The sequence below is a fragment of the Dipodomys spectabilis genome, unplaced genomic scaffold (genome assembly GCF_019054845.1).
Source record: "Dipodomys spectabilis isolate Male_0828 unplaced genomic scaffold, ASM1905484v1 ptg000174l, whole genome shotgun sequence".
Taxonomy (NCBI): domain Eukaryota; kingdom Metazoa; phylum Chordata; class Mammalia; order Rodentia; family Heteromyidae; genus Dipodomys; species Dipodomys spectabilis.
The window spans coordinates 6,597,312-6,621,545 of NW_024870851.1; the positions used below are offsets into that span (position 1 = coordinate 6,597,312).

Here is a 24,234-nt window from a genome sequence, read left to right on the forward strand (position 1 = left end):
TGGGCAAGGCTACATAAGAAACTGACTAGAGCTGGGAGCTGGGAGCTCACACCTGTAACCCTAGCTATTCAGGGGGCTAAGATCTGAGGATTTCCGTTCAAAGCCAGCCTGGGCAGGACAGTCCTTGAGACTCTTAACTCTAATAAGCCACCAGAAAACCGGAAGTGGTGCTGTGGCTCAAGTGGTAGAGCTGAAGGGCTGAAGGACAGCACCCAGGCCAGAGTTCCCCACGACCGACAAAAACAAAAACACAAAAACAAAACAAAACAAAACTAACTAGGCATGGTGGCTCATGCCTGTCAGCCTAGCTACTCAGGAGACAGTGGCTAACGTGGTAGAACACCAGGCCCTGAATTCAGCCTCATTACCTAAAAGTAAAAAAACAAACAAAGAACAGCAACAACAACAACAACAAAACCCCACTGCCTCAGAAGGCCTCTGGATGAGATGAAGCTCATCTACCATTGTTCCTGTGTCTAGGATCTGGACTTCCTGTTTTTTACTCTCCGATCCTGTGGCCTCTTCACCTTGGCTCCTGATCCTTTTTATTCTCCTAACCTGGGTGAGATAGCTCATCCTTGGAGGCCTGCAGTTGTGTTCTGTTGCTACCCAGAGGAAAAAGGACATCTAAAATTTATTGCTGTTGTGTTGTCAGGTAATTATGTGACTTCAAACAAACATCTGAATCTATCTTGTCCTGGGCCAATCTCTCCACTCTTCCTCCCTCTTCCTTCTGCCTTTCCCCATGCCAGTAGTTAGACTGGACCATTCCTAGGTCTCTTAGCATGTAGAGAACCGCCAAGCTTCTTTCTCTCTTCCCTCTACTCATCCATCTTGGAATCAAATAACCATGGGCACAAAGTGCTGAGAGGTGTAAGTAAGACTCTACCACGTATCCAGAAAGAAAACAAAAAGGACTTGCTAGGATAATATTTTATCTTTATTTGCACCATACTATATAGTTTTCAGGGTGCACGATCATGTGCTCAGGCTTGTTTTAAGCCTTTATATCTGTGCCTCCAGGCTTTGAAGATAACTCCTCCACATATGCAGCAGGGAAATGGCCTTTTTTTCCATTTAAAGATCCGTACCACCATCCATCTTCTTTCTTTTCATGTATAGTCACAATGTCTCCTGTAAAAAATACACCTTTAATTTTGAAAAAGGTCTTGGCAACTCTAGCATGTACCAGACTTTAAAGAAAACATAGTAAGAGTTTTAAGGAAATGTTGCATCTAGAGAGTTACTTGGGGCCCTTATTTTATGTAGTTGATTCAGGTAAAGCAAAATTTATGTAGCGCCTCCATGAAACAGGTGTAAGGTAAAGAATACTAAAATGGGTGAGATAATGAACCACTGAGTTGTGCCATCAAAGAGTTCTCTTAGTTGCAGAATCAAGTTGTGTTCTTCAGCTACCTGGTTACTATTTCTATAATGGATGCATTGTCAGTGAATTGTTTCTTAGTGTCCATACTTGAAAAGTCTCACATGTTGGTAACAATGATAGCTGGGTTTCTTGACTCCTGTGAGTATGTCTTAGCAATCTTTCATTAAAATCAAAACAGCGCCTCTCTATGATACCTGGCTTCCTAATCTGATATTCTCAGTCACAGATTTGCATGACTTCCCATTCATCAATTTAGATAACTTTAACAAAATATCAATTCAAAGACCATGTTTTCTAAAGCAATGGTTCAAATAAACAGCACCCTTCAGACTGCTCTTATCTAAATCTATATTGATTTTTAAAAATATATATCATTGTAATATTAATAGCTTTAAAACTTAACCTGGTATTCTAAATCCTTTTGTTAAACCTCTGTCTTATGATAGAGTCATTTTCTTCTTCTTCTTCTTCTTTTTTTTCTGGCTGTGTTGTGTTTGGATAAGAAGCAAGGTCCCAAAGGCTCATGTGCTGAGGATTTGGTCCCCAGAATTTGTGGCATTATTGAGAAGTGATTGGATCATGAAGATGCTAGCTTTATTAATAGATTAAGACATTGATAAATTCACAGCTGGCTGGGCTATCTTTCTCTACTTTCTGACGAACCAGTAACTTTTCTCCTCATGCCCCTTTTCTCCATAGTGGTCTTTTTTTTTGTGTTTGTTTGCCACATTTCTAAAAGCAGTGGAGCCAGCCAACCATGAACTGACACCTCTGAAACTCCGAACCAAAATAAACCTCCTTTTTTTCCTCAAGTATTTTGTCACAGCACCAAAAGGCTGACTAACACAAGTTGCTTCTGTTACATCAAAATTGAAGCCTTCCCTTCCTTCAGGATCCAAGATCTACTTTTTCTTTCCAAAGACTTTTCTTTTTTCTTTCCTTTTTCTTTTTGTCGGTCATGGGGCTTGAACTCAGGGCCTAGGCACTATCCCTTAGCTTTTTTACTCAATGCTAGTGCTCTACCACTTGAGCCACAGCTCTACTTCTGGCTTTTTGATGGTTAATTGGAGATGAGTCTCACTACCTTTCCCTTGTGGGCTGGCATCTGGCCGTGATCCTCAGATCACAGCCTCCTGAATAGTTAGGATTACAGACAGAGCCAGCAGTGCCCAGCCATTCTTTTCCACAGGGAATTTTGCTCTAAGGGAAAGACGATGGTTAAAGCTCTTTCTACCTGTTCTTAATCATGCATCACTACGTATTCTTGCAGGGTATCATTCTCAGTCTAAGTTCTCTTCCAATGAGGTTTCTCAGGTGAATAAATTGTTTGACAAAATCTGTCATCAGGAAATTAAAAAATGATTTAAAATTGTATTGCCACATTTCCTGTATTCCCAATGTGTTTCTCTTAAAGAAACTACTTAGACACTAGAAAGTACAAAGTAGAATTTGAGACCAATGGAAAAATGGACACAAGCAAGAGTCCTATTTTTGTGAACCCTGTCACTCAACCTCAGGACTCCTTGAGTTGTAGGCTGCCTCTAAAAATATGTTTTATAGTCACAGAAAAAGAAAATAAGGGAGAAATTGACCAATATGCTAAAAAAGATAGCACCCCATGAACAAATGTACAAGGTTCCTACGTGGCTGTAAAATCCATCTCAATTTCCACTGGCTCTGGATGCCATATTCTGATCATGAATAATAAACTTTCTTCTATGATATAACCCTTTATCACTGGTCCTTCCATTGCCAGTTCAGTGCCTTAGGACTGACATTCAAAATGTGGACATAAATGGAAAGTTGAGTCTGGAAACTTGTTTTTGTTTAACACTATTGAGGTTTACATAAGCCATCACGTAATACATTTGCTTGTTAAATAAAAATTGGTGCCACCAAGAAAGAAGTCTGATTCTTTAGGCTGGTTTAAAATACTAGGAATCAATTGATCAAGGTTCTAGAACTTCTTTTATATTCTAGTTTATGAGATGTCACTTCATCTTTCTGTGAATTTAGTGTCTAAATTTGCTGATGACCTCCCACTGCCAATATTCATTCTGCCCCATTGTAGCTCCGTGACTAAGGACAAGACTAAGTTTCTGAGTCTGAATCGTGTGCCACCACTGCCTGTAAGGTTAGCCCAAGTTCTTAACTGTTCTGTACTTCAGTTATAAAATGTGAGTAGATGTCAATACCTTCCTAAGAGCATTCCTACGAATATGAATTGAACAATATTCTTGCAGCAATATCTGACACATAGAAACATGGAATAACTTTGCTGTTCCCATTAGGTGAGCTATAGTTCTTCATGCACTTTGTATTTATATTATTTATATTTTTTGAGAGGTTGGTTCTGAGATTTGAACTCAGGGCATTGTACTTGCTAAGAAGGTACTCTACAGTTGGAGCCATGTCTCCAGCCCTTTATGCTCTGATTATTTTTGAGATAGGGTCTCACTTTTTCTCCAGGTTTGTCTGGACCATGATCTTCCTTTTATTGCTTCTCATCATAGCTGGAATGACAGGTTCACACCAGCTATTGGTTGAGAAGGGACCTCACAACTTTTTGCCTGAGCTGGCCTTGAACTGACATCTTCCCAAGCTCCACCTCCTGAATAGCTGGATATACAAGTGAGTCCATAGCATCCAGTCATCTTTACATTATATTCAAAGAACTGTAAACCTCAACTGGTACTAACTTAAGGCTACCATGCCATGGAGGATTTTATTCACATCAATAATCTCAACATGAAAAGTCAATGAACATGTTTGCAAATGTGTCTTACCTTTTTCCAAATTCAACTCATCATCTTGCCTGGCTTGAAAAGAATATAAGGCCTTGCAAAATCTGCTGCTGGACTGGGCCATACCAGGGGCTAAAAGTCAGATAAAGTTATAATTACCATGCTGTATTAGTATCCAAATCGTAGGGACACAACTAAGTTTCTGAGTTTGAATCCTATGCCACCACTGCTTGTAAGATTAGACAAAGTTCTTAACTTTCCTGTACCCATGTGCTTAGCTATAAAATAGGAATAGATACCAAAATATACTCAGAGGCTCTTTTGGCTATTTAACAATGCAGTTCAGATTTAAATGTGCTGAAATGTTCTCAAAAAGAACGTTTATGGTTTATCTAACATCCCTTGATTCAAAAGCATTTTTGATGTACCTATAATGTCTATTCTGTGCATATTATATGACCACAAAACCCATATTATAGTATTGGAAATAAGTCTGGAGGAAAAAAGTTATCATTATCACAATAAAGATGTTAGTTATAACATCATTGGTTGACAGGAATGGAAAACCAGCATTGCTACCACAATGCCCCAGGTTTTTTTTTTTCCGGGACTGTTTAGTGCCAATTACAAATCAAGAATTTACAGATTACTGGGTGCTGGTGGCTCATGCCTATAATCTTAGCTACTCAGGAGGTTGAGATCTGAGGATCATGGGTCTGAAGCCAGCCAGGGCAGAAAAGTCCATGAGACTCTTATCTCCAATTGTCCAATCAAAAACCAGAAGTGGTACTGTGGCTCAAATTGTTGGAGCAGTAACCTTGAGCAAAAAGAGCTTAGGGACATTGTCCAGGCCCAGAGTTCAAGGCCCAGAAAAAACAAAACAAAACAAAACTACAAATCTGAGATTACAGTATGTGGTTAAACAATAAAGAAAATATCAAAGAAAGGTTGGACAAATGGGATTGCATGAAATTGCAGAGCTACTGCATGGCAAAGGGCATAGCTAGCAAGATCAATAGAAAGCCCACGGATTGGGAGAAGATCTTCACTAGCCATACAACAGACAAGGGTCTCATATCTAAAATATACCTGAAACTCAAAAAATTAAATCCCCCCAAAACAAATCTTCAAAGAAACAACTGCCCAATAAATAAGTAGGCTAAAGACTTAAAGAAAAACTTCTCTGAAGAGGAAAAAAGATGGCCAATAGACACATGAAGAAATGCTCAACCTCTCTAGCCATAAAAGAAATGCAAATCAAAACAACATTGAGATACCACCTCACCCCAGTTAGAATGGCTATAATCAAGAACTCTAATAACAACAGATGCTGGAGGGGATGTGGACAGAAGGGAACCTTATTACATTGTTGGTGGGAGTGTAAACTTGTTCAACCACTTTGGAAAGCAGTATGGAGATTCCTCAAAAGACTCCATATAGAGCTCCCCTATAACCCAGCAATCCCACTTTTGGGCATTTACCCAAATGATCATAAACAAGACCATACTAAAGCTACCAGCACAACTATGTTTATTTACCATATTTACCATAGCATTATTTACCATAGCTAAGATATGGGACCAACCCAGATGCCCCTCAGTAGATGAATGGATCAAGAAAATGTGATGAATATATATATATATAATGAATATATATATATATATATATATATATATATATATATATATATATATATATATATATATATATATATAATGGAATTCTATGCCTCCATCAGAAAGAATGAAATTGCCTCATTTGTTAGGAAATGGAAAGACTTGGCAAAGATTATATTAAGTGAAGTAAGCCAGGCCCAAAGAAACATAGGTCCCATGGTTTCCCTTATTTGCAATAACTAGTATATGTCTGAGTCAAGCAGAAAAGGTCAGATAAGTTGATGTTAGGGGAATGAACCCCAAGGTAAGTATTCAAATGTTTTGTTTTTCTTTTATGCAATTGTTTCTAACATAGTTATAAGATGACTTCTATGTTGCTTTGTATGTCCCTCCCCCATGGTATAACACCTACTTTCACTGTATTTGTTGTTGGTATAATTTGTGGAGGGGAAGGGCAAAAACAAATCATTTAACTAGGGATACAGGTGGACCCATTGCAACAATGAGATGTACAAGTTGTTATGGGGTGTGGGGAGGATCAGGTGGGGGGAGGTGGTGGGAGTATGGGAAGGGATGGTAAGGGGAAACAAAGAGGAGGCAACAATGCTTGATAAGAAATGTACTCGTTATCTTGCCCATGTAATTGTAACTCCTCTGTACAGTATTTTCACAATCAAAAAAATTTTAAAAAGAAAATAATGACGCATGTATGTGTGTGTGTGTGTGTGTGTGTGTGTGTGTTAAACACAATTTCTCACAACATTCTTTTCCCAGCCATCATTCTTCTTGAATCCCTCCCACTACTTCTTTTATTAGATCTGCAAAAGTACAGATTTCAGTCCCAAATGCAATTGAATTTCTTTGAGCAAATATAAATAAATATGGCTCTGAAAATAGTACTTAGTGTACTAATGTGTTTTACCAATAGAAGCAGATCAGAGTTATTCTGGGTGTTAGATTACCTGAAGATGAAGAAGTTGGTTTGCTCTGCCCACCAGAAGATGCCCTGTTCACAGCATTCTCTAATCTCTTTGTCAAAACAGGCCGGGATACTCTTATGTAAGTATGAGTATGATCCTGTTGAAACAGTTTTTTTTAAGTTCATTTTTGACATAACATCTTTTGTCAATTATAAATTTTAATAAAAACTCATTAGAGGTAATTTCCTCAAGAACTTGTTTTATTAAAACTAATTAACATATTCGTAACTCTTTTGTTTAGATTTTCTTGTTTCTGAAGCTTTAATATTTTTACAATTACACAGTTACTATAATTATAGCCTCTTTCCAGTTTTGACCTGTATGTCTAGGCCAAATAAGTGCATTCACTGCATTACTTCTACAAACTTAGCTTTTACAGAATTGAGTGCAAGTAGAATTATGATGACTAGCTACATGATTACAACCATTTTAGAGCTCTTAAAACTCTTTTGAAAGCAGGCTGGCCCTTCGTGATAAGATAGTGACAGCTTCTGCTTCCGAGTAATAATGGAAATCAGCTTTCTTCAATACCTCCCCAGGCAAGGAGCTCATCTTCAGCTTCTGAAAGATCAACACTACAAAAATACTTATAGGTGGTTAACTTTTTGTTGGTTGGTTGTGTGTGTGTGTGTGTGTGTGTGTGTGTGTGCTGGTCCTGGGACTTGAACTCAGAGGCTGGGTGCTGTCCCTGAGCTTTTTTTTTGGCTCAAGGCTAGCACTCTACCACTTGAGGTACAGCTCTACTTCCAGGTTTTTATGGTTAGTTGGAGAGAGTCTCATGTACTTTCCTGCCCCAGCTTTGCTTCAAACTGTGATCCTCACATCTTAGCCTCCTGAGTATCTAGGATTACAGGTGTGAGTCACCAGCGACCAGCTTGTGTGTAAAGTTTTAAAACTCTTCTCAGACAGTATATACTATGTTAAACCTTGAGCCATAATTAAACCTTGTGACCATAAAGCCATCAAATTTATATCTGTGAGAATACTAATTCAATTAAGTAGAAATTTTTCTACAAAAGCATATTCAAAGGCTAAAAATAAGGTATGAGAGAAAGAGAGAGAGCAAGAGAAAGAACAAACAATGTGTTTGGTTGTATCTAGTTCTTACTGTCCTCAAATGGAACAAAAAGAAATTTGTCTTTGACATTTGCAATAAAGATTTGGGAACGTTGGCATGTTTAACTCATAACAGCACCATGCCTCCTAGCAATTCCGACCCAGAGATTATATCTGGTCTCTGCAGTTTTACCTTTTCTTTCCACTTGAAGATGGAGGTACTACAAGGATGGCTGGGTTTAGGTCTTTGCTCAAGTTCTGCTAATACTGATGACAGTTTGTAGGAGTTTGCTTGCAGAAGGTCTAGTTTCAGGTTGTTCTGTGGATACATGATTGGGCCATATAAGTAAATTTCTGGAAAATGAAGTACAATAAGGAAGCTAAAGGAAGACTGAGATCACTTTCAGAGAAGAGGTTTAGGGAAGCAGGCTCACAGATATGCACAAAACTCACAGATATGCACAAAAATGCTAATGAGAACAAACCTGAAAGAAAAAGGACTCTTAGAAGAGTGTAAAGGAAAACACTTTCCTAAGTAGGATAAAGGAATATTGTTAGATGCATTACTCAGTATTTTGTGACATTGAAATTAGCTATGCAAATTGCACAGCTTTATGCAATTTTCTGCAGAGAAACAAGACAGGAAGTAAGTGTAAAGTCTGCTCCTGGATGGCGAGCAGACTCCACCCTCCTCCCAGCAAAGTCTCCACCCAGTACCTGCGTTACCTAGGCAACTGGGACACCTGGAAGAGGTCACATCTGCATCGGCTGAGGTCACATCTGAATTTGATGTGGTCATACCTTTCTCTGCCCATACCCTAGATAAGGCCTAGCCCAGGCCCAGACGCTCTCTGCTCTTTTCTAGCTCTTCTCTTTTCTAGCTTTTTTCTCTCTTTTCTAGCTCTCTCTTAGCTCTTTTCCCCAGCTCTCTCTCTTTCTCTCTCTTTTCCCCAGCTCTCTCTCTTTCCCAGGCCTTTCCCCAATGCGTGGAGGACCAAGATGGCCTGGTACCAGCCGGAACGATGAATAAGCCTACCCCTTACCTGAATACCACGTGCGTGGTGCTGTTCTTACTCAGCCACCTCTCTTTAAAAACCTAACAGTAAGTGCTAATCAGGAAGATAGTTCTAGTGGCAGTGAGGAAGGGTGATTAAACCATAGGTTAATATTATAATAGAGTGTAATAACATTAGTAGCATCAAACAAACAGGGACATGATTTTGTTTCTTTTCTTTGAGGAAGAAGGACCTTATAATACCCAGAAAGTTTGTAGAAATACGCTCTCAAAATTGGAAATAATATTCTAAGGTATTTCTATTTAAAAATAAGGCGTAATGCCTCATCTTGTTCTGTTCTCTGCTTTGCCCTTGAATTAACGTGTTATAATTACTGAGTTGTAAGTCTGGGTTGGGTCAGGAGAAATCAAATACAGAATGTAAACATTCGAAGGGTTCTGCTTATCTATTCTCCCACTCCTCCTCATTCTTTCTCCATACCTCTCATCTCTTTCTTACACTTCAACCTGGGGGCTCCTTACCCCACATCTCTTCTGGGGGTTCCACCACGGGTAGAACATGTCTTTGATGGGGAAGTTCTCTAACCCTTGTTTAGCACCATCCATTGTGTTGTGAAGTAGATTTACCCAAAGTGAATCCCAAAGCTCCTTGGACTCCTGTTGTTAGTGAGACCCAGGCCAAGCTCCTTTTGAAAGAAAATGAATGTACTTCCTCTTATGTGTGGTGATTTCCAGTCTCTGAAAACAATCAAAATACCTCCCTCCTGTTTCTGAAACAATTCCTTCTATGACATGCCTTATCAACATTCTTCATTCAAATATGGCACTTCAAGGACTGGGAGACAATGAAATAGGAAATAACTTTTTTTTTTTTAAAGCAAGGGTCTTCATTAGGGCTTGAATTTAGGAGGTTTATGTTTTCTTAGACAAGCACTCTACCACTTGAGCACACCCTTAACTCTTTTCGCCTTAGTTCATTTCTCAGATAATGTCTTGTACTTTTGCGAAGACTGGCTTCAGATCAAGATCCTCCTCTCTTTGCCTCTTGAATAACCAGGACTGTGGACACATGAAACCATGTCTTGTTTTTTGAGATAGGGTGTCACTAACTTTGTTGCATGGCCAACTGTTGAACCGTATTCTTTCTATTTCTGTCTCCTAAGTATCTGGGATTACAGATGTATATCGCCATAGTTTGACAAAAATAGGAAATAATTTAAATAAAGCAAAATTTCCTCTTCCAACCTTTCCCTGGGTGACAGAAAATGTGTCGAATACCACTAATTTCCATCTACCCAGATGCAGAGCATGTGTAAGGAGGTCTCATGGATATTTAGCATTGAAAGTTCATGGTTATTTCCTCACTAGATCATGCACACATTAAGTTCAGAGGTCAGATGTTCTTGTTTTTTTTCTTTTTTTTTTCTTGTGTGAGTCAATCTAGGGTGTGCCTAGATATCCTAGCATGTGCCTTTTGTTAGTAATGGGAGTGACAGAGTTTTGTATACGAAAGCAATCTATAACTAATTCAATTGTATCACAAAATGTTTTGGATGACCATTTGCATTGGATTAATTAACTAAACATTTTGTATCTTCACAGGAAAATATCCTGTCTGTTTTATGACGATTATAAATTGTAGCCTCATGTTATTGGAGTAGTGTGTTTAACACCTCTGTTCCCAGGGGAACAGATGAAGGCCTTTCTTTTCACAAGAAGTATGAAGACCATTTCTGCAACAGTGTCTCCAGTAAAGGAATCCTATACCTAAAAAGATGGAGCAATCGGTCTACTTTCATCAAAGCACTTGCAATCACCAAGTTGAGCATAATTATTAAATACTTTCTTCTTTTTTATTATTGTCAAGGTGACATACAGGCTGAGTAAAGAAAGTTGACATCCTTTAAAACATTGCTAGAATTTTTTTTTAATCTCTCCCTGAATTCTTCCCAGATTAACCTCAAATTATAGCAATCAGCTATAGTCCTGCACATACAGGTAATACGTGCTTATTTGTTTTAATTCCTGTTTTTTTTTTAAGTCTGGATCTTTTAAAGCCATTCTTTTCCTGTGGATTCTTTACAAAGAGGTGGCCAAAATGTGTCCCGTTGCTAAAGGTGTGGAGCTGTTAGAAGTCTAGACTCTGAGCAAAAAGCCCAGCAAGCAAGCACTGGGCCCTGAGTTCAATCCCCAGTACATGTACACATAGACACAATCACACAAACATATATACACATTATTTGTTACCTAGGCATGGTAGCTCATGCTTTCTCTCCTGGTTATGTGGGCAGCTGAGAGAGGAGGAGCAAGAAGTAAGAGATCTTTTCTAAAAAATAACTAAAGCAAGGACACACGATGACCCATTGCAACAATGATACTCACAAGACACTGTGTTGGAAATGAGCTTTACAACTTCGGAGCAAGGTGTGGGGGGGGGGTAGTGGAAGAGGTGGGGGAAGTAAGAGATAGTAGGAGGAAAACAAAGGATGAGGTAACAATGTTCTACAAGAAATGTACTTATTACGTTACTCATGTGACTGTAACCCCTCTGTTTACATCTTTACAATAAAATAAAATTTAAAAAAGCAAAAAAATAACTAAAGCAAAAATGAGTGGTGGGCATGACACAAGTGGTAGAGTGCCTGCCTAGCAAGAATTAGGTCTTGAGTTCAAACTCCAGTACTGCCATAAAAAAAAATAAATCTAGGAATCTCATCCCTTCCCCTCCTCTGACCATGTATGTCCCTAGAGCTCAAAGAAGTTGGCCTCTAAAGTTGCTTCCAACATCCCCTGAGGCTTTTGCTTCACACCAAGTCTGCTCTCTTCCTTCCTTGTTATTCTCCAGAATTCTGACACCAGCTGAATGGCATTTTAATAAAACGTTGAAGATGCCCCTCAACTTGTGATGAGGTTAATAAGTTCGACATGAAATAAAAAATAGTCTGAGCTAAAAAAATCATGAGAATGCACCTAACCTACTAAATGTGCTTCCTTAGCCATGCTGATCTTAAAGAGGCTCAGATCACTTACATTAGCCTACCATTGACTGAAATCATGTGGCACACAGGCAATTTCCTAATGTAAAGCTCATATAATTTACTGGACATGAAAGCAAATGACAGAAGAGTCCTGTGGGTATGCAAGTAGTTTTAAAACTAGCATTTTCTACATAATATTCCTCTTCACAAAAACTCTGTGAAGTAAATATCAGTAACCCCATATTACAGAGAGAAAACTAAAGTTGTTTCAGGTTGCAGATCAAAATTCAAACATAAGATGCTATTCATAAACTGCTGAGTTAAATGGAAACTCTTTTGTACATGAAAGATAATAAAAATTAAAAACAAAATTCTGGCAAAACAGAAAGGACTAATAGTTCTAATAGTAAATACTTGAGACATCAAAGTTAACCTTTTTATAAGTGATAACAGCTAGACAAAAGTTCAGGAAATAAAAGTCTTGATCAAAAGTAGTAAAAAAAAAATCCAAACACAGGCCATTGTGAATGCCAGCTCTGTGTTTTTTGGTCGCTTTTCTTACCTGGGTCAAAGTGTATATGGTTTCATTAACGAATAAATCTATTTTGGAGAATTCTATTTCAGACGCAGTTGGGTTTTTTCCTCCCCTGGTGTTCTCCTTTTACACAACACCAAAGCAAACATTTCTAAGTAGGTGGATTTTTTTTCCTTCTGAATCCTTAAAACTACCTAGGCAAGAGCTGGCCTTATTAGCTTTCTGACTAAATTGTTCTAAGTCATAAGAAAAAGGTAAACAGGTCAAATGGGCTGGAAAGCAAGTTTTCTAAAAATAACCTTTTCATTAGACAGTACATTCTGCAAATATTTACCTCATCCATTAATGCTGCAGTGTCTTTCTGGTTCTTTGAGTCAGAGAAGGAGGAGTTGCTGGAGTGTGTGCAAAGCATTTGTTCCAGGCCTGAAAATGAAACCATGTTCTGGGTCACCATGTCCTGTCCTAGTGAGATAAGCTGGGGGGAAAAAAGGGGGCCTGACAGCCTCAAATTGCCTGATCTTCTACCTGGAAGTGATGCCAGCAGGTCTTCCTAAATGCCTGGGAAACTGGATGCACTGTAGTTCTTTTCTCTTTTTTTGCTGGTCGTGGAGCCTGAACTCTGGGCCTGGGTGCTGTCCCTCAGCTCTTTAGCTCAAGGCTAGCACTCTACCACTTGAGCCACAGAGCCACTTCTGGCTTTTTCTGCTTATGTGGTGCTGAGGAATCAAACCCAGAGCCTCATGCATGCAAGCACTCTACCACTGAGCCACCTTCCCAGCTGTAGTTCTTACTAAACATTTCGGGATGAATAATGAGAAACGAACTCACTATTGTTTGACTTTACCTTTGTTTAATGAAATTTAAGAAATGCTGGTTCTTAAAGTATTCTGATTCTTAATTTTCAAGTTTCTGAATTCCTTTTGATCGGCCCATTCCAATCACTCCTAGCATTTATAGAATGCCAGGTTACTAACAGAATTGCATTGCAATAGGTTATTGTTCCTGGTCAACATAAAAGAAACTAGACCTATTAGAATCACAGGTATGCCATTAAAAAAATTATCTGTGGCTTTAGAGCTGTTTCATACTTTAAAATCTCAAATATTTAAGTATGGGATTTAATTTAATTTTGTTTGAAAGTCAAAAAGAAATAAGACTCTAGAACTCTATGCATAGTAGTTTACCATGCTTTAAAAACACAGAAATTGTCTTTCATTCCATCCAATTATAGAATAAAAAACCCCAATAAAATACTATATTAAAAATAGTAGTGTATTACTTATATAGCTCTCATATAAAGACCCAAATATTATTTTACACTCTTTGCTTTCTCTCTTCCTCTTTTAAAATTTCCTTTACCCATACGCTTAGATTTGATATATGGTTTTTTTTTATTTTTGTTGCAATTGGTGGTAGCTTTGGGTTTTATAATATTGTTTGTACACTCTAGATATATACTTGACAATTTAAACTACATCCCCAATCTGAACACGTGGTTCTTTAAATGAGACATACTCTGCCCAATTCAGCAGAAGCAGATGGCCCCCAACTCTGCATAAAACCTCTGGATACAATACTCACTTCTATGGGACTATAGAAATGACAATCACATACCTTCCTTCTCTCTGCAGGCTCTTTCAATGTCTCTTTGTAGTCTCAACAATTTTGGCTTTATTAAAGTCTTTCGTCTCTCTTTATCCATTATATTGTTAGGATCTTCTTCCTTTAGGAGGAGAAAAGGATTTTTAATAACTTAAGGAGTAAAAATAAGAATTGCTGTTCTTTTTATGTGTGTGAAGGCAGGTTCCAAGGCTTGAACTCAGGACCTTGAGCCTCCTGCTCATGACTCTACTCCCTGAGCCATACTTCCTGCCCAGTATTTTGCTGCTAATTGGAGATGAAGTCTCAGACTTTTCAATCTGGGCTCAATTTATTGAGTAGCTACAAATACATGTGTGAACTACCTTCTCTAGGCTAGAGTTGCTATTCTTAATTATTCAGAGATTTTTCACTGACTACATTCAATTTAACTTGTAGAAGGAAAAGGTACAAAAAACCCCAATCCCAGGATAATTCTTAGTCTTACATGCATTGCTTTTCCTGTCCTAGATGTTATTAATAAGAAAACATCTTGCTTATAACTTGTAAATACTTGACTGAACACTTTTTTCCCCCAGTCTTTGGGCTTGAACTCAGGGATTAGGCTTTTTTGCTCAAGGCTAGTACTCTACCACTTGAGCCACAGCGCCACTTCTGGCTTTCTCTGTTTATGTGGTACTGAGGAATGGAACCCAGGGCTTCATGCATGCTAGGCAAGCACTCTACCACTAAGCCACATTCCCAGCCCCTGAAAACTTAAAAAAAAAACCCCAAAACCCCAAAAAATGAATTATTCTTGGAGGAGAAGTACTACTATAACCATTTTAATTTATTGATTAAATCTATTGCTCCCTAAAATGATTTGTCTATAGTCAAGTTTGAGTTCTTAAATGGTCCAAATACAGTGAATGTGTCTTAGCCTTGGACTGCCTCAGGAGTGAAAAAGGGTTGAATTCTGGTTGGCTTGGTATTGAGTGAAAGTCAGCTAGAGTATAAGCTCTGCTCCACGTAGGGTTATCAATTGGCTAGGTCTTGAAAGCCTGACATTAGTGCAAGGCCATGTACGTTGTTCAAGGGTAGAGGCAGTTGAAAGTGTCAAGGAGGCTGCAGACCTGGCCGGCACTTTCAGTTACATGAAATCAATTGCAGCAGAAGAAAGGGCATGGGCCAGGGACACACAGAGGGCTCTCTGTGGAACATATAAGAGACAGTAAGTAGAACAGTTGCTGGAGCAAAAATAGTGGAAGAAAAAGAAATTGCTTGTGGAGGTGAAGCAAGATTTTTTAGGGAGAAAGTAGGGATTCTATCACATAAGGTGTGAAGAAGCACTAGTGGTAGCTGAGCTTTCTCGTGGATTAGTTCACAGGGCTGAATTTTTAAAAAATGAGATGTTGATTTGGGAGGAGTGTGGTTGAACATGACTGGCCAGATACCCATAGAGAAATAGGAGAACTAAAGACATAAGACAGAGTGGGAAGGTAAGCGTCTCTGATAAGAAAGGAGGAAACTTAGAATCATGAATATTGGTTGAGAGATTAGCTTTACTGTAAAGAAAGGGAAGCAAAGAGAATACCATCAAGAAAATAAAATAAATGGATAAAAATCTTGCTATATATTATTAATGTATTAATTTTATTAACTATTAGTGATTAATATTTCCATGTATGATATATAATAGATTATATATTTTATATATATCACATATTTTAAATATAAATATATGCTATACAAATATATATTAGGGATTATAAAATGTTTCTCTATATTCTTGATTACATGTAGTTCTTAAGAGAACTCTATGATGAGATTTCCTTTCTAAGAAAAGTTAATAGTAGGCCTCTTCTTTGGCTCTCTCAAGTCACTCACAGGCTGCCATACAGTGAGACATGTGGAAATCCACATGGCAAGGAATTGACATCTCCTTCTCACAGTCAGCAAGGACTACAGGTCTGCCAACGTGAACAGACAGAATCTCTCCTAGCAGAGACCTGAGACGTGCATTCCTGGCTGTCACCTTGACTGTGGCCTTGTGAAAGACTCAAAAGAACTTATACAGGCAAAGATTGGTTTCCATATGGATCCATATGATTAGGGAGATAATAAATGTTAAGTTTAGAGGTAAATTGTTACCTAGTGCCTTTTACAGGACAGCACAATGTGCTCCATGGTGATTACTTATGTGAAACATATTGCCTTGTATTACTCTTGTAGATCTTCTATGATGTCAATGTTATGTGTTAGAAGTTTCCCAATGTGTTGAGAGGTGGTTACATCACTAGGGCTGTGCCTAGCAAATGGACTAATGTTAATATCACAGAAGTGGATTTGTTATAAATGCAAGTTTGGCCCTTTTGTTTCTTGTCCATGTAATACCTTCTGCCATATTATTATGCAGTAAGCAGGGCCTCACAAGATTTGATGAGTAGGACTTTGTAGCCTTCAGGATCCTGGATGAAATAAATTTATCTTCTTTATAAATTATTCAGTGCTCTACATTCTGTTAGAGCAGCATGAAGCATCTAAGACAAATACTGAATTGTCTTTGGTAGAGAATACCAAAGACAGGTGTCCACTATCAAGTTTGTCATCCACACACTATGTTTTAAAAATTATATGGACTATGGAAAAATCAAGAATTTCATTTACCAAAGAAGATATTTCTTTTAGAGTTGCTTCCAATGTTAATTTCCACCTAAGCTAGTTCAATGCTTTTCAAAATGAGTTTCTCAATATTTAGCTATGTCTCTCTATTCAGACCACTCACTTCCTGCCATCCCATACTTACAAAGTAATCAGTCAGTAGGAGCTCAGATTTGTTTTCTGTAGATAAAACCGCAGTTTCTTCCATTAGTGCCTGCATATCCTTCTCGATATCAACCTTGCCGATGGCACAGTGAATCTGTGTGTGGCACTGTAATGTCAAGAAACACAAAAGGAGGTTGAAGAAATATTTCCTTCCCATCTTACCATGCATGCTAGAAATGAAGAAATCTTTACTACTCACTGTGGTCAGGGTTTGGCCAAAAAGAGAAATATGTTGACTGTACTGGTTTAAGTTGTTGCATAAAAGTTGAATTCTTTCCTTCTCCAGCTCCAGGATGCTCTGAAGAGGATGGAAATGAAGCCAGGGAAACCAATTATTATATAAATCAAATGCAATCATAGCTGAGGAAAACCTAAACAAATTGTCACTATGTTTTTTAAAGCTGTACCATATCCAAATGTGATTTGGTGTCTGTCCCATTTAAGATGAATTTAATTCACAAACTTTCCCTGGGATATTTTGGAAAGGAGGGATAAAAATATGTGGGTTACCTGGTGTTCTTAGAGAAGGAGAGAGAGAAAAAAAGCATTTGAGAAACACGCGTGGTTTCTAAAGAAGTAGAATGAATCTCATTAAAATCCATGTTCATATATCAGAAATATATCTAGTCACTAAAGAGTTTCAGAAACATTTATTGTTCATACAGAGCATTCTTCTAGTCTGGTGGGCAAATATGAGACACACATCCCTGATGAATGAGACATGAGCATTATCTCAGTCTGCTCAGTGCAGAATCCTGACCTAAAATTAGGCCTGGAGACCAGAGCACGCTGCTTGAAGGTGTAGACACAGTGTCTGTATTTGTTTGGGATGCCCCAAATTCCAGAACTTGGGCTGAGTGTGTTGGTACATGCCTGCAACCCCATCTACTCAGGAGGCAAATGTAGGTGAAACAGTGTTCAAGTCCAGACCCAAGCAAAACACAAGACTCTGCCTAAAAAATAAGCAAAGTAGAGCTAGTGATGAGGCTCAAGTAGAAGGCTTGCTTACCTAGCAAGCAGGAGACTCTGAGCTCAAATCTCTGTATCACCAAAAACCCTACAAATGTCAACATCTTGACTTTGAAGACTTTTAGTTAGAAAGGTAATAAAGAAGTGAGGAGTTACCCACTTGTTAGCCTTGTGAAGGATAATAACATTGCAGAACAAGTTAGTTTTAGACTCTTGCCACTGACATGTGTTTTGGAATGGAGAGCAGAGAACTTTCATAACTAGGATAAAGTGGGATATGCAAAGGATTTTCCTAGCCATGTGTGAGAATGCAGGGTGCATGCTCAGAGGACTTGAGGCTTTGATAGAGATGCCAGGTATCTAAGAAAAACTCACCTCATCTTGTTTTCATAAGGGTACGGCTTAGGCATTCATCCTCTCATCCAGAGAAAGGTCAAGTTGGGTTGCTCTCATACCTACATCCAATTTCCTCTGTCCCCACAATGATCTTTCATAAAACAGGTTTGGAACATTGATGGGTGACACTACCACAGGGAAGAAGGATGGCTGTATCTCCTGACCTGTGGCTAGGAGGTGGGGCTGCAGAGGGCCAAAGATGTCACTGCCTGCTCCCATCCTGCCTATCCTGGCATACCTGCTGGGTCTATGGCTTGATCCATTATGGATTACTATGAATCCACTATGATCTCCTATGTTCTTGTGCTGTTATTTCATCTATTGTATTTTAATGTTAATTTGATTTCACTTGCATTTTTAACTATGATAAAATTAACATAAATTGTATCATTTTAATAATGGTTAAACTGTAGTTTACAATTATTAAGAACATTTGGATTCTTGGGTAACTATTACCACCCTTAGTCCCAGAATCTTTCTCTATATCCATAAAATAACAATTGCTCATTTCTCTTCCTACCCCATCCCCAAGCCTTGGCAACTACCATTCTGCTTTCTGTCTCTATGAATTTGACCCTTATAGATATTTCAAATAAAAATAATGACATATGTCTTTTTTGTGCCTGAACTATTTCACTTAGCAGATTTTCAAAGTTGACTAACTTTATAGCACATGCTAGATTTTTTTTTTTGCTTTTAAAGGCTGAACAATATTCCAGTTTAACTATATACTCTATTTTGTTTATTAGTATAAAGTTATCTTAACACTTCTTTTAAATGGAAGCACTAAAGGGATCAGGAAGTAACTATGAACACCTAGGCTTCCATATGCAAATGTAGGTTTTGTGCCAAACGTCCTGACATTTGGATCAGAAGCCTGGACCTGTGCTCTTGTGGCCATCTTCTTAGATGCAGGCATAATTTCTGTAAATCAATAATGTAAGCCTGGCAATCTCCTGAGTCTTTCTCCAGAATCACTGGAATCAGCTATTTGAGTGGGCCCAGTTGCCTTTCTTTTCCTCCCAGATAAAGGATTAAACAGAAGAAGCACAGCCCGTCAAATGTATTGCTTCTTCAACGGGCAGAATCAAAATGCTTCGTTACAAATACACAAAACACATTCTGCTCATTTATTTGGATTTTAAGTGGGACAATCCTCACAAAAGAAAAAGATTTATCAGTCGGCTCTAGCTCAGCATGATGAGTAAAAGGCAGGAAGAAAGAAACGCCGGGTTTTAAAAACACAGTGTGTCGCTGTGGCTGCTGTTTCTTTACTTTGAGGAGTGTAGAAGAAGCCACAGCATCAATTGAGATTAGAGTCACTCATGTCCTTTGGCAGAGATGGCAATGTTTAACAGATTTTAATTACATTTCAGGGAAATCATTAAAATGATCTATGTTTGCTAATGAAAAGAGGCAGAAATAAATTTCACTGTGCAAAGGGGAAATCTATATAGTATTTGATGAGTTATATTGGTTTCTATTATCTTGTTCTTTTATATAATGGGCAATAGAGAGACAAGATCTCCAGAAGGACTCAAATTGTGCTCTTGCATTTCTGCAAAGGTGCATGGCCCAGAAAGAATGTTAGAGACTTTATCAAGAATCATGGATTTGGAGCCTGTTTGGGGTCAGGCATTAGCATAATTCATGCTCTTTATTCATTCTTTTCTGCTTCCTCTAGCCTGGTTTTCAACCAGCTAACCAAAGGAGGAACTTAGAAGAGCTTATGTTTTCTTTTAACCTGCTTTCACAAAGCTGATGAAAGAAGTATCTTGCTAAAGAAAGGGCCATCACACTTTAGACTGTCCAGATCCTTCTTAAAATCATTGGGAGTTCTGATTTGCCAGAACTAGGGAGGTGCTCAGAAATCTGAATTTCACCAACACTCTGGTGCTTTGATATTGTGCTAGGGCCACAGAACCCCACAAAGAAATGCATTCTAAAATCATACCTAATCCTTCCACTCAGATGATCAGTATAGACATTCTGCTGTATGTTAGTCTAGGTAAATGTGTATGACTGTACCATCTAATTATAAACAGTTTCTCAAGCCATTATTCCAAGAAAACACTATTTAAATAGCTTTCTAACAGTTCATTGGGTAGGCAGGTATGAATTTCATGTGTCATCCTTTTCATGTTGGCCACTTGGGTTATGTCTTCCCTGTTACTTTAAATATATTTTGAACAGAAATCTGTGTTCTGATTTCATTTTTCCCCATGATAGATTTGCAGACAAAAATTGCCTTTTTATAATTATCTTTAAGTAGTTGTACAAAGGAGTTTCTATTCAACAAATCAGTTTATAAGTACAATCAACACATCCTGATCAATGTCATCCCTTTCATTGTTCTCCCCCACCCTCCCAGCCCAATCCCTTCCCCTAACTTTCTTAATTCTGTAGGACACCCATAGAATTTTATGAGCAGGTTCTCCTCCACCCACTTTCTCTTCATGAATAAAAGAAATTGCCTTTTTAAACAGGAATTCTAGGAGAGAAAGAAGTACTGCTGTCTAAAGACTTCATATGTATTGCCATGTGCTGTATAATGACATTTTGGTTAATGCAGTGGTTCCATCAGATTCTATGGAACTGAAAAACTATGACTCACTGGTGTCATAGCTACTGTAACATCTTAGCCTATCATGTTGTTTCCTTGTCTGCAATGATGTTGGGTCAAGGAACTTACTGCCCAGATAACCTCAGAAGTGTCAAAAAAAGGACAGCATGTACAGTTATGTACAGTACATAATACTTGATAATTATAATTATATGCTTCTTATACTTTTTGGTCATTATTTTAGGTGCATTCCTTACCAAAAAAAGCTAACCACAAGATAGATTGCGTGTTAAACTGGCAGTGGCCTCAAAATCTAATGTTTACCTTTTCTCTGGATTGCATTAAGAAGCCACAGAGAGTGATGGCCTTTACCTTCAATTTTGTGTAAGTAAACTCTGTGATTGATCACACCATAGTGAAATTGTCCTCAGGATGCATCCCACTGTTAAGAGGTATAGGACTGTAATGAACTGTATCTACAATGGTACTAGTCAAGTACACTCCTCAGGAGAATTGAGAAAACCATCTCTCAAATCACTTCTGTATTCTCTGGCTCAGTTGAGAAGTATTGGTTAATAAAAAGAACATCTTTTAAGGATATGAATACCTAATTGCAAATGGCTTTCTGAAATAATTTATTGTTGGTATCAAGCACTTGACTTTCAGTAATTATTGACAGTGTGACTGTTACTTTTTGGTGTGTGTATATATATATATATATATATATATATATATATATATGTGTTATTTCTACCAACCAATTCTTTTTGGTTTCTTCTTTTATAGAAAGAAAAAGTGTAAAATTGTAAAGCAATCAGACTAATTTTGACACAGAGTTTGTACATGGCTTGACACGATTTCTTTACTTAAAAATTATATTTGTGATTTTTGTTATATTTTTCATACTGTCCAGTAACTCTCTTGAATGAAGTTCCATGAGTGTTGTCTTAAAGATTTTGTAAATTTCATCTATGTTGTATGAACAGGTCAGAAGACTTGGGAGGTGAAGCAAGGTTGCAGACAGACTCCAGATGAAAAACTCTTCCCTTTCCTCAACTTTTTCTAAAACTTATTCACCCAAGGCAAGGAAGGGCTGTGTTGGGATCCTATGGTCAAAACTCGAAGTTCAAAAAAACCTGCCTTCTCATTTCTTTCCTTCTTTAACCAAAATTTTTATCTCCCCTTTACTTTCTTCTCTAGCCTTGAATCTATTCCATCCTAAAAGTGGTCGAATCCCAAGTGATTTTAAATACAACCCTTCAGTAGATAAGCTTCTTGCCCATGGCTCCCCTTCTTCCAGTTCTTATAAGGGCAGGATCGTAGCACAGAGGCCAGCTTAAATGTCAAAAACATCTTGGTCAAGATATTTCACCTCTCTAGCCTCACTTTCTCAAGTGTAAATTAGGCAATAAATTCTTACTTTCCTCACAGTGTTTGACGGTAACAGAATATAATGCATATGAAGGCATTTGGTACAGGGCAAGAACCAAGCACTTGCTGCAAGGTACACAGTATGCCACTTCTTTTTCCATTTGTAGCTATTTTAAGGATTTTTCTTTTACTAGAAATGCATGGAAAAAATTTAAAAATATATTCTTTCCACCCAGTGTAAACAATCAATCATTTAATGTGGTTATATTTATGTTATCTTAAAAACAGAGATTTAGCTGATTGCTGGTACTTTACACCTGCAATCAATCCTACCTATCAGGAGATTGAGATCTGAGGATTGTGGTTTGAAGCCAGCGTAGGCAGCGAAAGTCCATGAGACAAGCAAAGTGACTGTAGCAGTTCTAGTGCATAGTGTGAGCTTCATTTCATCCAACCAACTGAGATCCGACTGGATTGACATCAACACACACATATAAACAGTATAGTTTTGGTGTGTCTAAATTTTTTCAAAAATTTACATAGATCATTACTCTAACTTTTTACTATTACCTTCCAAACTAGAGCACAATTTTTAAGAGTACTCTCTTCTTCTTTTCTAACATCCTTGCCAATACAAGATATTATCACACCATCATTTTGCCAAATGATTCATAGTGTAACTGTGGAAATAAAATTAAGCAAAATGTAATGAAGGCTTAGGTATTACATACTTGGAATTGAGTTTTAGGTATGAGAATGTATTCAATCAGTGATCATTTATGAAGTTTCTAAATCATAGGTTGTGTTGAGCACTAAATATAGAGCAATGAATAAAGTAATATTTCAACATTTTAAATGTTCATCTTAGTAGCACAGACACATAAAAACGAAGTATGGCAAATCAACAAAGAAGAAATAAAAATATTACAAATGAGAAACTCAAAGCCACCATTAAATGTATGAAATACATATGCTTTAATTTGCATTTTATTATAATGGTTTTCTGATGTTTGCTGAGTACTACTGCATCTATTAAGAATTAGGAGCAGCAACTCAATGTTAGTCAATAAATTTTCATTGTTAATTGTATCTATGAAGAAATGGAAATGAGAGGAACTAGTTTGTCTAGAGTGATGATCATGGATGATCATAATACAGTAATCAGGTCATATAACTTGGTTAGATGTTCATTTCTACAATTCACACAAAGTTCCATGGGAAAAAAACATTGTAAATGCATAGCTTACCTTGTAGGAGTTTTCTAGTGTGGTTTCCCATTTCAATCTAGTAGAATAGCCTGCCATGTTTTGTTGGTAGTAATTTTCATCTTCCTTTTGCAACTTCTCAGTTGATTTTTTCAGTTTGTTCAGGAGCTAAAATAAAACAGCTCTGTCATATACTCATTAACACACTTATGCAAGCCCTTTGTAATTCCACAGAAAGGACTGCACATAGTGTTTATGCTTTTGCTCTTTATATACAGTAACCATAGAGAACAAAACCAAAGATTTTTTTTTTCAGAAAAAAAAATGGATGGGAGAACCAGAAGGAAACTTTAATTCCTTTCAGCATGAGACCCTCAATTTCACACATGAAGACATTGAAGTAAATAGGAAGTGATTTATTGATATTCATCAAATCAAAGACAAGACCACATGACAGTGCATCTGAGAATCAACAACAAGAGTTAAGGATCTCCAGCTTACCAATCCATCCTAGAACCTTGTTTAAATTGTTTAAACTTGTTAAATTGTTTAAGTTCCTTTATTTCTTACCTGGATACACAGAGACTTCTAAATCAAGTAATTTAAATTAATCATGTGATTTCCAAAATCATATAACTTTTGGAGCTCATTTCCAAAACAGACCTTCCTGACCAGGTTGACACTGAACATAGAGCTCTGGAATCAGACCTCCAGGATTGGAGGCCTGGTTCTGGCTTCCACATTGATGAGCCACAGTTTCTTTAACAGTGATGGAGTATTGATTGCTCCTATTTCACTGCTTTGCTCTGAGGATACAATCAGAGAACACATGGTGATTACGCTGCACTCTCTGACACCGAGCCCAGCATTCAAACATTAGTGAACACTGGGGCACCAGTGGTTCACTCCTGTAATCCTAGTTGATACTTGGGATCAAGGTTTGAAACCATCCTGGACAGAAATGTCTGTGAGACTCTTATCTCCAATTAACCATCCTAACCCAGAAATGGAACTG

General features: G+C 37.7%; 1 protein-coding gene across 1 annotated transcript in view; it reads right to left on the reverse strand.

Annotated features, from left to right (window-relative positions):
• Positions 1 to 922: 922 nt before the first annotated feature.
• The window catches only part of Nostrin (nitric oxide synthase trafficking), a 63,683-nt gene continuing 40,371 nt past the window's right edge, over positions 923 to 24,234 (reverse strand). The window contains exons 8-16 of the mRNA XM_042694233.1: positions 23,262 to 23,387; positions 16,915 to 17,013; positions 16,696 to 16,821; positions 13,926 to 14,034; positions 12,646 to 12,734; positions 7,977 to 8,102; positions 6,710 to 6,824; positions 4,174 to 4,263; positions 923 to 1,134 (exon numbers count right to left, since the gene is read on the reverse strand). Coding sequence (XP_042550167.1) covers positions 998 to 1,134; positions 4,174 to 4,263; positions 6,710 to 6,824; positions 7,977 to 8,102; positions 12,646 to 12,734; positions 13,926 to 14,034; positions 16,696 to 16,821; positions 16,915 to 17,013; positions 23,262 to 23,387 — 1,017 coding nt within the window. The 3' untranslated portion in view covers positions 923 to 997. The remainder of the gene's footprint in view (positions 1,135 to 4,173; positions 4,264 to 6,709; positions 6,825 to 7,976; positions 8,103 to 12,645; positions 12,735 to 13,925; positions 14,035 to 16,695; positions 16,822 to 16,914; positions 17,014 to 23,261; positions 23,388 to 24,234) is intronic.